This window comes from Alexandromys fortis, unplaced genomic scaffold (genome assembly GCF_014885135.2).
Source record: "Alexandromys fortis isolate MF-2015 unplaced genomic scaffold, M_Fortis_MF-2015_v1.1 scaffold_36, whole genome shotgun sequence".
Classification (NCBI taxonomy): Eukaryota; Metazoa; Chordata; class Mammalia; order Rodentia; family Cricetidae; genus Alexandromys; species Alexandromys fortis.
In genome coordinates, this window is record NW_026067915.1 from 7,423,613 (window position 1) to 7,438,417 (window position 14,805).

The 14,805-nt window shown below is 46.4% G+C and overlaps 1 protein-coding gene across 1 annotated transcript; it reads left to right on the top strand.

Annotated features, from left to right (window-relative positions):
• Nucleotides 1-13,725: 13,725 nt before the first annotated feature.
• Iqcf6 (IQ motif containing F6) lies at nucleotides 13,726-14,344 on the top strand. Its single transcript, XM_050139174.1, has 2 exons — nucleotides 13,726-13,827; nucleotides 13,976-14,344. The coding sequence occupies exons 1-2, from the start codon at nucleotides 13,726-13,728 to the stop codon at nucleotides 14,342-14,344; spliced, it is 471 nt and encodes a 156-aa protein (XP_049995131.1).
• Nucleotides 14,345-14,805: the final 461 nt, after the last annotated feature.

Genomic DNA, 14,805 nt, shown 5'->3' on the forward strand with positions numbered 1-14,805 from the left:
CACAGAAATATCCAGCATACAACAAAGTACAATTCCCATTGACTGGCATCCAACCAAAAAATTACTGGGCAAAGAAACAGGGAAATACCACCCATATTTGGGGGGTAGGGTAGCAGTCAATCAAAACTGACCCAAATACCAGACTTAGAAAGCAAGGACGTTAACGCAGTTACTGTAACTGCACTCCATATGGTCAAAAGCTTAAATATAGAGACATGGGGGATATTTTCAAAGGATCTGCATTGAACTCCTAGAGATGAAAATGACAGTGTCTGAGATGAAAATATAACTGGCAGATTAACAAATTACCAAGGACAAAAAAAAAGGGGGGGAAAGAAAGAAAAAGGGAGAGAGGAGGAGGTGGAAAGAAGGGAGGGAAGGAAGGAGGAGGGGGATATAAATGGAGCCAGAGTTCTGATTCTAAAGCAAATACTTGCAGAGAAAGGGCTTATTTCAGCTCATGGGCTCAGGGGGTTCGGTCTATGATCTGTTGGTCCTTTGCTGACAGGCCTGAAACAAGCGGTCATGATGGAGCTTGCACTCAGGCCATGATGGGGAGATGAAAGAGAAAGAGCAGGAGACTGTGGCCTCACAACCCGCTGGAAGGCAAGCCTCCGCCCCGACCAGCGACCTAAACCCTCTCACCAGGTCTCACCTTGTGAAACCTCCATCATTTTCCCAGGAGAGGACCAAGCCTTGATCAGAGACCACCGTGGGGGGGGGGCACTTTGTCAAACCATAGCAAACAGGAATCAGAGTAACAGTTTGCTGAAAAAGACAGCTGAGAAATTTCGAAATGGATGAATTTTTTTGCTCTTTAAACTTTTTACTTCATTAAAATATAATTCTCTTTCTCCCCTCCCTCTCCTCTCTCCTGTCCCTTTAACCTCTGTCCCCTCCCAAATCCAGGGCAATATAAACATATAACAAGTCAGCATAAAAATACAAACTGCTGGATCTCTTCCCTGGTTCTAAGGCTGACCACTGGGGGTCTCACCCTGCTGGAAAGCTAATCCTCCTTTCTCAGCAGGTGTTAACTGCTTGTGCTCTTCCTCTAGGGGTGGGGCCCCACGAGACCTGGAGACCTCCCCCATCTGCGCTGGGATGTCAACTGTTGGAATTGTTCAAGTCTTGTTCAGGCAGCCATGTTGTTGAGATTTCGTGGGTCTAGTTTCCCTGTCATAGCTAGGAGGCACATTCTCCAAGAAGACTTCCAAGTCCCCTGGCTCTTGCAATCTCCGTGCCCCCTCTTCCCAGATGTTCCCTGAGTCTTAAGTGTAGAAGTTGTGTTGCAGATGTATCCTTTGGGGCTGGGAACCTCATGGTCAATTGTTTGCTGCATTTTGACTAGTCAGGACCGTCTGTGGCGGTCCCCTTCTGCCGCAAAGAGAAGCTTTTTTAATGGCGAGTTGACTGATTTTTTTTTTTTCTTGAGACAGGGTTTTTCTGTGTAACATCCCTGGCTATCCTGGAAATAGCTCTGAAGACCCAGGTTGGCCTCAAACTCACAAATCCTCCTGCCTCTGCCACCACCGCCCAGCCAGTTGATTAAAATTTTAAGTTCAGAGTCAGGAAGTCTAGTGAAAATCAAGCACAAAAAAACCAAGAACACCAGTGTGCACTAAAGCCTTCTGTCACCAGACATATGTAGGAGCTTCAGGCACGTGCGTGAGCTTCAGACACGTGCGTGAGCTTAGATGGGGGTTCTCCAGTTCAGTCCAGACTTCAGATGACAACAATCTAGCTGTCATGTAGATGGCAACCTCAAGGCGAAACCATGTAGGTAAAACACTTCTGGATTCCTGACTCAGAGCAACTGTTAGTAGCAGTTGTTAGCTGTCTCTCCCCTCCCCTCCCCNCCCCCCCCCCCCCCCCCCCCCCCCCCCCCCTCTCTCTCTCTCTCTCTCTCTCTCTCTCTCTCTCTCTCTCTCTCTCTCTCTCTCGTATGCATGCCGTTTTGTCGCTGTTGTTTTTGTTATTGTTGTTTTGGGTTTTATTTTTTTTGTTTTGTTTTTGGAGACAGGGTTTCTCTGTGTAGTTTTGGAGCCTGTCCTGAAACTCCCTCTGTAAACCAGGCTGGCCTCAAACTCACAGAGACCCGCCTGCCTCTGCCTCCCAAGTGCTGGGATTAAAGGTGTGTGCCACCACCGCCCGGCTACACACACCATTTTTAAAAAGTCATTTCTGTCCTAAAATACTTTGAAAACTAAAAAAAAGGGCATCTTCATGGCAAATATTGTCATGTTAAAAACACAACACTGGGGATACAGCTTAGAGGAAACCACTTTCTCAGTGTTCATGAGGCCCTGGGTTTGATCTCTAGTACTTGAAGTAAAAAGTCCCTCTACTAAAACAGTAAACACTGTCCAAAACTGTCAGAGTAAATTTTCTTGGACTCTGGAACCCAGTCAGAAGATTAAAGCAGCTGGTGAGTGCTTAATGAAGAAAACCAAACCAGGCAAACCTTGACTCTTGATCAGAGAGCCTCGTGGCGTGTTTAACTTATCCTGGATCTTACTCTCTAGCTCCGTGGCAGCCTGAAACACCACAGCAGAGGCTCAGCGACACTGGCTCATGGACTCAGAAAGAACTCTGGTCACTTACTGTCTCCTGTCTGTTGTCTCCCTGCAGTACTGGCCTAAAGGGCTTGCCTTTATTTAGCCAGAGTTCACTGAGCAGCTACCCCGGGTGTTTGTGGAAAACACTGAAAGCAGATCCATTAGCCACGACCCCCTGGCACAAGCATTAACAGTCGAACAAACAAAACGAACTGAAAGCACTGGGTGGAAGAGCCCAGGGCGTGGGGACGTTTGGAGAATGCAGGCTTTGAAGAGCTCCCCCGTGCCTGTTATTTTAGAAGATGCATGCAGAAGAGAAACGAGGGTCCTTACAAAGGGAATGTTGTTGACGGGCATTTGAAGAGCACACCCGTGGGGAAAGCCATTCTCAGGATCCATAAGGATACAGAGGAAGATCTCAGGGCCAGGGGCAGGCTGCTGGCCAGAGAGCCCCCCCCAGACAGTATGAGCTATTGATACTGTTATTCTTGCCTACCAGAGCTAGATGGTAAGGCGCTATTGTTGGAGATACCATATGCTTTGATGGCGGAACACTGTGAAGTTAAGCAGGAACTGAACTGAGAGCGTCCTCCCTGTGGGCTAGCACTCATACTGTTGGAAGATGCTATTGCCAGCCACTGAGGGGAAATGCCGTTATCAGTTTTACCCAGCTGTGAACACTGTATACTAAACTACTCACCTCCCAGGCCAAATGGGCCTAAGAGTGCAGTAGTGGCATGCCCGTTATAAGGTTAACCAACTCCTTTCTGCTTGGATTTGCTGCATGCGCCAAGGGAAGGGATTCACATCTGGTACTGTTGACCTGGTGCTATAGACATGGCCTGTGATTAGGAGGTCCTAGGTCCTAGCAGGGAAAGCTATTTCCCTTGTTCTGCTAAAGGGACATTCTGCACCTGTGAACTGCTTTCTAAATAGTTACGTTTATGCCCTTTCTTTCGGTGGGCCCCATTACTGCCGAGGCTGATAGAGTGCTGAGACAAAGAGGCTGTTGAACTCACAGCCTAAATGAGACAGCTATGCCACCCCCTCTACAGCACAGAGAACATCCTGGAAGACAGGGAAGCCAGAATGCAGAAGGCAGAGGGAGGGATAGGATGATGTGGATGCTATCTTGCCGGCCCGCTGCCTCTTGAACCTTACAGGCAGCATTTTGTCCTAACAAACTAGGCTCACTGCTTCCCTGTCTTTCTAGTATGTGGGCCATCCAAGCATTGCACTTAAAATGATCCACATCCTATTCCTTATATATACTGCTAGCTTTATGTTCACTTCTCTCCCTCTCCCTTTTTCTCCCTCCCACTCCATCCACCTATCCACAAGCTTTTGACTCTTCATTTAGCGGCCTAGGGATAGACTCCTCTCCCAACTCACTGATTCCTCTCTGACCAGGATCTATAAGCACTAAACTTTTTAAACTAGTTTCCTATGCAGCAATGTGTGTTTTAATCTATGCCTTCCATCTGAAGAACCAACAGCTACCCCAGGCCCAATCCTCCCCAGTCCTCCAGGAGACAAGAGCAGGCCTCTAGCTCCAGATCGATGGCCCATGAGGACAGAAACAGGACATCTGTCAGACAAGAGAGGCAAAGGCGCCTGCCGGGTACCAACAGCTCCCTGTGAAGGACTCCCAGTCATAGTCCAACAACCAGGCAACAGGCCCAGCTGCCAGGCATGTGCCTCTGAAAGGCATCCTATAACCTGGACCTCTTTTTCCTGGGCCTTAGGGCAGAGGGCTGGCTGTCCTGGTGCCACAAGTCAATCAATGACAAAGACGGGACACTTTGCACAGGTTACACGTTTCCACAGTGCTTCCTAGCTGCGTCTTCTAAATACCCCTCCCCTTTGGGAAGGCATCTTTTGCTTTGTTTTTGTTTGTTTTTTCAAAATGGTGTCTCTGTGGCTTTGGAGCCTGTCCTGGAACTAGCTCTGTAGACCAGGCTAATCTTGAACTCACAGGGATCCGCCTGCCTCTGCCTCCTGAGTTCTGGGATTAAAGGTGTGCGCCACCACCACCCGGCAATGGGAAGGCATCTTTGCTGGCAGTCTGTAGCATCATTTTGTTCAAACTTCTGCTGCCAAGTCGTGGCCCTGCCTTTCCACTGAAACTCAGTGCTGCAGAACAAATTCCCTACCATGGCCACCTTGTGGAAGTAGATGCCGTTCTCTTGGCCATGCAGAACATTACGGCTCATAGCAGGCCCCCATCCGTGTTTTTACTGACTCTTGGATAACCACAAATAAACTATGTATTTGATCAGCCTAGTAGTCTGGAGAGAAATCCTTATCCAGGCCCATCTTTGTGGGATGCCTTCATCTGAAAATAGTGGCCAAATGACCAATCATAAAGGCTATATGAAGCTAAGGAAAGTTACATTGTTGTAGGATGCCCTTCTGTATGTTGCAAATATGCATTACTTTTGTTGGTTGATGAATAAAGCTATTTCAGCCAATGGTGAGGAAGAACAGAGCTAGGCAGAAAATCCAAACAAAGATGCTGAGAGAAGGAAGGCAGAGTCAGGGAGGCTCCATGTAGCCTCCGAAGGAGTTCCATGCTAGAGCATCATAAGCAAGCCACAGCCTTGTGGCAATATACAGATTATTAGAAATGGGTTGATTCAATTGTGAGAGCTAGTCAGTAATGTGCCTGAGTCATTGGCCAAACAATTGTAATTGACATTGAGCCTCTGAGTAGTTATTTCATAAGCGGCTGCAGGGACCTAAGAGCGGGAAAGTAATCGGTCAAGGGGGAGCAGCGGGACAGAGGAAAACATTCAGCTACATTATGTGGTTTCATTAGGGAGCCTGGAAGAGCTGTAGATGGGAGGTGGACCAGAGCAGGTAGTGTCTTGCATATCTGTGAGAGAGTCAGCCTTATTGGTAAACATTGTATAAAGAGTGGCAATGTTGGTATGAGCCAAGGCACGCAGCCTTCACCATGCTCCAGGAGAGTTCTTTATACTAGGCATACAATTCCCTCTGCCCATAGGCTTCTGGCCCCGAGACTGCTAAAATCTTTGTCTAGTAGATGTCCTTTTGCTCTTAGACATCAACTATCCTAAATTCCAAGCCATATTGTCACCATTCTTCTCACTGTAATTGGGTACACACAGCCACACAGCCCATATTCAGAGTAATGAGTAGTATCTCCACCGAGGGTATTATCCTTATATTCTCCAACAACACCCCCTACAAATTTAAAATATCAGTTGTTTTGCTTTATGCTATCTATTGGTCACCCAACTGGAGACAGGTGAGTAGCCCTTTCCTGCAATGTTGCTACCCAATTATACCCATCTATCCACTGAAATCCCTATGTGTAGTGGCTTTCATTGTGTTCTATCTGTATCTGACTTTCCCAAGAGTTAAAAAGAATCACAACACATTGTGCAGAAAGCACAGCATGGCCCCAGTGTCTTTTGACCTCTCTTTATATTCAGCTAGCCAACCCCCCTTACTTCAATCCCCATTAGGACATGTCCATCCCAACAAAGGTGAGCTGTTTTTATTCCCATAAGCCTGTTGCTTTTATTGGCAGGTGGCAAAAAGAGCATTAAAGCTCTATCCGTTCAAGGTATCAGGCTGATGCAAATTTAACAAGCACACAAATCTGCTGTAGCGTAGCCCTGTATTGACGAAACATGTGCACGAGCTGCTGACCCAGATGGTTGGTGTCAGATGGTTGACTTGTGCTGTGTGTTCCTGTGTCTATGTACCTATGTCTCTGTCCGTGTGTCTATGTTGTGTCCCTAGATGATAGGGAAGGGGTCCATGCCGTCGAAGAACAACCTGATGCGGGTATAAATAATTCTGGCCAAGCACAAACTAATCTAACAGCTGTGGCTCAGCAAGTACAGATATTAATAACACCGTTCTCACCCTGGCTCCGAGTAAAGAATGTGACCTGTTCTCTTGGCGCAACCCTACGTAATGGTGTGAACGGTTGTGTACAACATTTCAGCATAGGAAGTGTCTTCATCATGTTTGTTGAATTATGCTATTTTCATAGCCTTGCTGTCGCCATTATTCATACAGTATCCATCACAACAGACAAGGTCTAATGCCTAAGCATTATGGCGCTACCTCGTTCCCTTGCTTCTGGTCAACCTTCAGACACCGCACAAGCAGAAAGCGAAGGCTAATGTAAGTTCTTCACAGCTGTAAACGGACAGAAAGCCAGAAAATATCCCCAAATCCACACAAAGCACTTCTGCAAACACTGGGAGTTGGGGTAGAAGACTTCTTTGCCTTAAAGAAAATCTCTGGGGCTGGAGACATGGCTCAGAAGTTAAGGACACTGGCTGTTCTTCCAGAGATCCTGAGTTCAAGTCCCAGAAGCCACATGGTGGCTCACAACCATCTATAATGAGATCTGGTGTCCTATTCTGTCATGTAAGCATACATGCAGAGAGAGCACTATATATCTAATAAAATAATTTTAAAAAAAATCTCTTTTGAAACACAAAATGGCCACTAACAGGACAAATATAGTAGTAGTTACACACAACAAAACATACAGATTTTATAAAATTATTTCAGAAAATTTACTAAAAATAAATCAGGAATAACATTCTGGGGAAGGAGGATGGTCTTTTAGAATTCTCTCTCTCTCATATACACAGGAAGCAAGCGAGAAATTGGTAAATAAATGCGTATTAAAAGACAAAGAATCAGTTGGGAAGCTGGGGCATGGAACACACACACACACACACACACACACACACACACACACACCTTTATAATCCCAATACTCCATATGCCATCCTGGGCTAAATTGTAAGTAGTAAGTTCGAGGCTACCTGGGGTTATATAGTGACACACCCTACTTCTAAAAGCAGGGCTGCTGGGGTGATGGATCAGGTAACGAGCATGGGGATTTATCTATCCAGGTAAAAACGGGCACCATGACACACCTGCAATCTCAGCGCTGGGACTCAGAGACAGGAGGCTCTCTGGAGACTCACCAGACAGCCAGTCTGGTCAACCAGCAAGCAAGCTCCAATCAGCTAATCAGGTGGAGAATCTTCTTCCCTCACAGCTGCTCAGCATTGTCCTGGAAATTCTAGCCAGGGACTGGAGCGAGGAAGCGCAGTGAGACAGATCCAATCTCCATTTGTAGATGAAAGGGCCTTGCATACAGAAAATCGAGGATCTAAGGAAGTCCTGAGACTGAGAAACTGGTTCAATAAAGCTGTAAGCTGAAAGTTCAATGCGTAAAATTCATTTGCATTTCTACATACTAGCAATAAATGATTCAAAGAGGAGATTAAGAAAATGGTTCTATAAACAAGAGCACCAAAAAAGAATAAAATTGTTAGCAATAAATTTAACCAAGCAGGTGCAAAAACTTGTATCCAGAAAACCATACCATACTGTGGGAAAAAGCTAAAGAGGATCTCAGTAAGTGAGTGCAAAGACATTCCAGGTTCACAGGTAGAAAAATCTATAGAGTCAATGTATCCTTATCAAAATTCTCACTGTCTTAAAAAAAATTACTTGCAAAGCTAATTGTTAAGGTTAGAGGCAACACAAAGGACTCAGAAGAGCCAAAAACATCTTGAAAACAAAACAAGACAAAACTGGAGGACTTACGCTTCTCAGTTGCCAATCTTAACACTTATTATCAAAATACAGTAATCAAAACAGAATGGTACTGTCAGATGGGTAGATTTATACATTGCTGGAATGAAATTAAGACTGGAATTAAGCCTATGCAACCATGTTTGGTTGATTTTTGATGGGGAGGGAGTGGAGGTATAGACAGGGTTTCTCTCTGTAGTCCTGGATGTAATGAAACTCTCCATGTAGATCAGGCTGGCCTCAAACCCACAGAGATCCGCTTGTCTCTGCCTCCTGAGTGCTGGTTTAAAGAGATGAGCCACCTAGCCTAGCTATGTTCAGCTGATTTTTAACAAGAGTACAAAGATGGGGAAGGGGAGTGCAGTATTCTCTCTACCAAAATGTTATAACAACTGGGTAACACCGTGAAGGTGAGTGGTTGGATTCTAATGGCCTCATTTACAAATACCAACTCAACGTTAACCAAAGACATTACTGCAAAAGATAAAACTACAAAATGCCTTCAGAGAAAGCATGCAACCAACTCCTCATGATCCGGGATTTTGCAGTTTCCCTGGTTACGACACCAAAGCATAAGCAACAGAGGCAAAGCAGAGAATTAGATCTTGTGTTACTTCTCTATTGGTGGTAAAACGCCACGACCACAGCAACTTACAATGGAGAGCATTCACTTTGGAGCTTATGGTTTCAGAGGATTAGAGTCCATGATAGTGGAACAAAGGGGGCATGGGGATGACACCTGTCTTTTGAAACCTCAAAGCCTGCTTCCTCCAACAAGGCCACATTTCCTAATCCTTCACAGACATTTCTAACAAACAGGGACCAAGTATTCACGCATCTGAACCTATGGTGGCCGCTCTCATTCAAACCATCACAGATTTCATGGAAAGTAAAACCTTTTACATACCAATATAAAGAAAGTGAAATGATAACTTCACTTTCTCCATCATTAAAACATAGTTCCACCACTGGCTGCTCTTGCAGAGGACCCAGGTTCAAATCCAAGCACCTAATGGCAGCTCACAAGCATCTGTAACTCTAGTTCCAGGGGACTTGACACCCTCACACAGACATATATGCAGACAAAACACCACTGCACATAAAAAATGAGAGCAAATTTTAAGAAAAAAAAAAACACAGGAGGATCTCTATGAGTTCACGGCCAGTCTGGTCTACAGAGCGAGTTACAGGATAGACTCCAAAGCTACAGAGAAACCCTGTCTCAAAATACCCCCAGCAACCACATGACAGCTCACAACTGTTTGTATCTGCAGTTCCAGGGAGCCCAACTGATGTAGGATTCCCCTCTGTATGCTGTGAATATGTTTTATTACCATTAGTAAATAAAGAATCTGCTTTGGCCTATGGCAGGGCAGAATATAGCCAGACAGGAAATCTGACCAGAGATAAAGACAGAGAGTAGGCAGAGTCAAAAAGACACCATGTAACTGCCGAAGGAGGCGGATGCCGGAACCTTACCAGTAGGCCACAGCCTCATGGTGATACATAGATTAAAATAGAAATGGGTTAATTTGAGATATAAGAGTTAGTTAAGAAGAAGCCTGAGCTAATAGGCCAAACAGTATTGTAATTAATATAGTTTCTGTGTGATTATTCGGGTCTGGGTGGCCAGGAAATGAACGTGGTCTCTGATTACACCCAACATCCTCACATAGACAAACATGTAGGCAAAACACTAATGCCCATAAAATAAAAAATAAAAAAAGAAAGGTCAGAGGAAACATGGGATGAATAGTCATGTTTTCAAAAAGAGAAATAAATATATCATATGTTTATCATATGTTTAATCAGAAAATATTCAAGCAAGCAGGAACATGGGGCCGAAGAAATGGCCCCATGAGTAAGAGTGCTTACCGTATGAGCCTGAGGATCCGAGTTCAGGTCCAAACACCCCATAACAAGCTGGACTTGGTGGCATGTACGCTTTTAACTCCAGAGCTGTGGTGAGCAGAGATAGGAATATTGCTGGGATGTGCTGGCTACCTGACCTAGCTCCAGGTTCAGTGAGAGACCCTGTCTCATGGGAATATAGCAGAGGTGGTAGAGCAGGCCACCCCTCCTCATCCTCCAGCCTCAGTCTGTTTGTATGGAGAGGGAGATACGAGGAAACAGGGCAAACAGCATGGCCTATGACTACTTAGAATCAGTTCATCCCACCTCTTGCCTTAGCCCACTTTGTTATTGCTGTAATAAAGGACCTGGAGCCAAGGAACTTTACAAAGAAAACAGCTCACTTAACTCAGTAACTTAGTTACTGAGATTCAAGGGCCTGTCACCAGTGTTGGCTCATGTGGGTGACATCTGAACGGCGGAGTTATGGGGAAGCCAGAGGGTAGTTCAGAAATTGATTTTATTCTCAACGGCTTTGAGTGGGGGTTGAGAATAAATTAATCCAGAACCATTAATCCAATTGTAAGGCAGCACTCCAATAATAAGGCCTCTCACTAACCCTTAGATGTCTCATCACCCAGCATAGCCATTTTAGGAACAAGTTTTACCATACAGGAACTTTCTAGAGGATGGAACACACTCGAACCGGCGTCAGACCCCAGCACTCCCCAGCACACCAGCTGCCACTGCGAAACTAAAAAATATGTGAGCATAAAGGGACAAACAGGTTTTTTTTTTTCAAGTTCAACCGAAAAGGAGATGAAGCCAGGATACCATGGCAACCTCCCCCAAAGCCAGGATGGAGGGGGAGACGCATAAGCAGAAGTGGGGAGTGAAGTGGCATTTGGACCACAGCAACCTCATCCGATAGGCAGAGTTACAGCCCCCTCTGTGGGATCCACGGACTTTTGATGTCAGCTCAGGGGGCTTCACCACAAAGACGAATGCCTTTGGGATGACTGACAGCTGGGCGCTCTCACCCAGCTGGAGAGCCATCAACCGGAGAACGGTGAATTCTTTTCAGGACTTTGAACACGATGTGAAGAGTTTGTTTGTTTGGACCTGCAACGCATTCAGACGGATAGCTCCACGCTGGTGTATGAGGTTGCAGGATCCTCAAATACGTATAAACGGGAGCCATGGATGGTGTATGGTCCTGTAGCCATCCACACCCAAAAAACTCCCACACAGAGAAAGGAGCAATTGTGCTGAAACCAGAATGGCCTCACAAACCCCAAAGGGCTTGTGTCTTCTCTGTATTGCTCGTTCTTTTGTTCCTGGATCACTGGGCTCCAATCCTAAAGCTGAGTCTTGGAAGCAGAGTACTTGGTGAGCTCCCAGGAGATCTGGCTACACAATGGATGCTCCCAGCGTGAAGGGACCGATTCAGGTTTTGTAGGGCCTGAAGCTTATGGCATTTAGAAGGTCAGCTTCCAGAAAAGTACAAAGCACACAGAATTGCAGATGCAAAGTTAAGTGAGCCTTTAGGACAGGACATCACAGCCAGCCACCAGCTTTTGAAAGTTGGTTGATAGCTCATGCTCACGATGTTTCTTTATATTAACTGCCCCGCCTCTCGAACACTTTCCTATACCTTAAGCTGTATGTACTTTGAGTATTCCTATATGCGATGATTTTATATTGTTTTCTAAAAAAAGAAATTATCGCCCCTGGGGGTGCTTAAATCATGAGTTTTTTTCTTACAAACCTCCACATTGTTGTTCTCCACACTGTTGGTCCAATAATCACAGAGATTGAGAAATTCTTTAAAAAATTGTGTGTGTGTATTGTATGCATGTATGTCCATGTGGGGGGAGTTGTTCACCTATGCTATGTATATGTGGAGGCCAGAGGTCAAGTTCTTCAGAAGCCTTTCTTAGTTGCTCCCCCCTTTTGCAACAGAGTCTCTCACTGAACCAAGAGCCCACCATTTTGACTGTGCTGGCTGGCCAGTGGGCGCCCATCTTTATCCATTTTCCCAGGTATGTGGTTCTGGGTGCACACCAACATGTCCAGCATTCCGCATGGGTGCAGAGGTATGTGGTTAGGGGTGCACACCACGTTGGTCATCATTCTGCATGGGGCAGAGGTATGTGGTTCTGGGTACACACCAACATGTCCAGCATTCTGCATGGGTGCAGAGGTATGTGGTTATGGGTGCACACCACCTTGGTCAGCATTCTGCATGGGGCTGAGGTATGCAGTTATGGGTACACACCACCTTGGTCAGCATTCTGCATGAGTGCAGAGGTATGCGGTTCTGGGTGCACACCACGTTGGTCATCATTCTGCATGGGGCAGAGGTATGCGGTTCTGGTGCACACCACCATGGCCAGCATTCTGCGTGGGGCTTAGGCTCACACAAGCACTTTACCCACTGAGTAGATCTTCAGTCCCAATTTTGACTAATTCTATCTCACAAAACTCCCATCAATAAAAGAAAAGAAATGACTAGAGAGAGCTGGGTAGAGAGGTGCTTGCCTAGCATGTAAAGAGCTCTGGGTCTAATTCCCAGTTCTACGTTAACAAAAATGTAGGTGGAGAAAAAAAAGAAAGACAATTATCTACGTTTATACTTGTATCATTGTATCACTAGGTATGTTTTCAACAACAAAGAACTTCAGCTTTAGTCAAACTGATAAGAGGCTGGCGAAATGACTCAGCGGTTAAGAGCACTTACTGTTCTTGTAGAAGACATAGGCTTGGTTCCCAGCACCCATGCAGCAGCTCATAACCACTGTAACTCTAGTTTCAGGGAATCTGATGCTCTCTTCTGACCTGCACAGGCCCCTGCATGCATATGGTATACATACATTCACTCAGGCACACGTATGTAAAAACAAATGATTTGTAAGATATTGATGAAAATATCTCAGAGAATCTTGCACCTGGCATAAGCAAGGGTTTTCTCCAGTAGGCTTCTGGCTCCCTATTTTCCAAACCTTACTTTTCCTTTCCGATCCACTTACTTTTGGTGCCAGGTTCTGCGGGACACGAGGATGTCACATAGCAGCACCTCTGTCCTTATATCTTTATGCTGTGACAAAGGGTGAATGAACACAGACAGCAGCTGCAGAATGACAGGAATAGCAGAAGTCCCTGTGCTCACAGGCAACTGTGACGCACACAGGGCTACGCTGTTAATTTAAGCCAGCCATATCCCAGCTCAGTTCATTGCATCGCCAAAGAAGCTGTCTTTCCACACAGAGCCCCAGGAGACTTGACAGAGGAGTCTAGGGAAGAAAAGGCAGAGGCCCGCTCTAATCAAAGCTAAGAAATGTGGACAAAAATACACATTTTTTTTTTGTTTCACATCGCCTAGCGCCCTCCCAGGATCCCTGACACTGAAGCCTCCCCAAACCACCAATGGCTCTGAGAACCTTTAACTAAAGACATTCTTACCTGCAAGGAAGTTGTATGGCTCCCCACTGCTACCAGGAGGTGGGGAGGAGTCTGAGAAGTCGCTGAAGCCACAGCAAACTGTCCACCCTAAGGATGGGAGTACATGAATAGAGAGCCCAGTCCAGAAGGAAGAAAGGCTGTGGTTAAAATGCAGGCAGACAGGGTCTGAGGAGAAAGCTCCTGTGCAGATGGGCGGAGTCTAATGATGGCATGTGACTAATAGTTGAGGGCGGGGCTGAAAACTAGGGAAGCCTAAATGACAGGTGAGTGGACTCCAAAGACCAAGGCCATGGACGTACAAACTGTGAGCACAGCCCTTTCAGAAGAGAACCGCCTGGCGGATGAGCAGTGTGCAAAGGTGAGGAGGGGCTGGATGAATGGGGTCTAGAGACGACAGGGCAGGACAGCCCAAGCCAAGTCCACTTTCCTCCCAAGTACTAGAAGTAGGGATAGAAATGGCAGAGACATGGCTTCACTGAACATCTCTATGTCCCCTCCCCCATCAGTTAGAGAAGACAGCCATAAAGATTCAGTCATGGTGGCGAGGCAACGTGGTCCGACGAACACTACTGCATGCGGCACTTGGAGCGTGGGTCATCCAGTGCTGGTGGAGGTCGGTGCAAACCAAGTTGCTGGAGCAAAGACGGTGCTTGGCACTAAAACTCTATACCTGCCAGGAATGGGCAGTGGTGAAGATGCAGGCACGTGTCCGCATGTGGCAGACCCGCAGACGATTCCTCCAGGCACGCCAAGCAGCCCGCATCATCCAGTCTCACTGGCGCTGGTATGCCAGTCAAACCCGAGGCGTGATCCGGGGTCACTATGAGGTCAAAGCCAGACGGCTGGAGCTTGATATCGAAATTCTTATGACCTAGGATGCTGGCAAAGCCATGGGGGGCTGGATCTCCCTCCCAATAAAGACACTTACTGACCACAGACTGGATCCACAGAGAGAATTTAGCACCTAACTTCCTTACCTTTCATTGAGAAATATTCCCCAGTGTGGCACAGTGCCCTTGTCCAGAGACCCATCTTAGGCCCCTGCTCCTAATGTCATTCTTAGCCAATCTTGCACAAAAGGGACTGCAGGGCTCAGCCCAGGTGTTGATGCCCCCATCAGATGGATGGGGGTCCCTCCACCATGGGAATAGGCCTTGCACTTTGCTCTTCTGTGGCTCCTGCCTAAGCATCTTAAAAAAGCTTAAAAAGCAGGGCCAACTGGGAAAACAGGGATTCCATATCCTGAACCTCAGGGCCCTGAGGGCCAGCACAGGGCTTGGCAGGGAGCCAGGAGGACAGCACACCTCAGCGGAGCAGCAGCAGCACACATGTGTCC

What these genes read in the sequence shown, in the direction of transcription:
- Iqcf6 (XM_050139174.1), top strand. Translation starts at nt 13,726, where the DNA reads ATGACAGGTGAGTGGACTCCAAAGACCAAGGCCATGGACGTACAAACT. An exon ending in CGGATGAGCAGTGTGCAAAG is followed by an intron (nt 13,828 to 13,975) that starts GTGAGGAGGGGC and finishes CTCCCCCATCAG; the next exon opens with TTAGAGAAGACAGCCATAAA.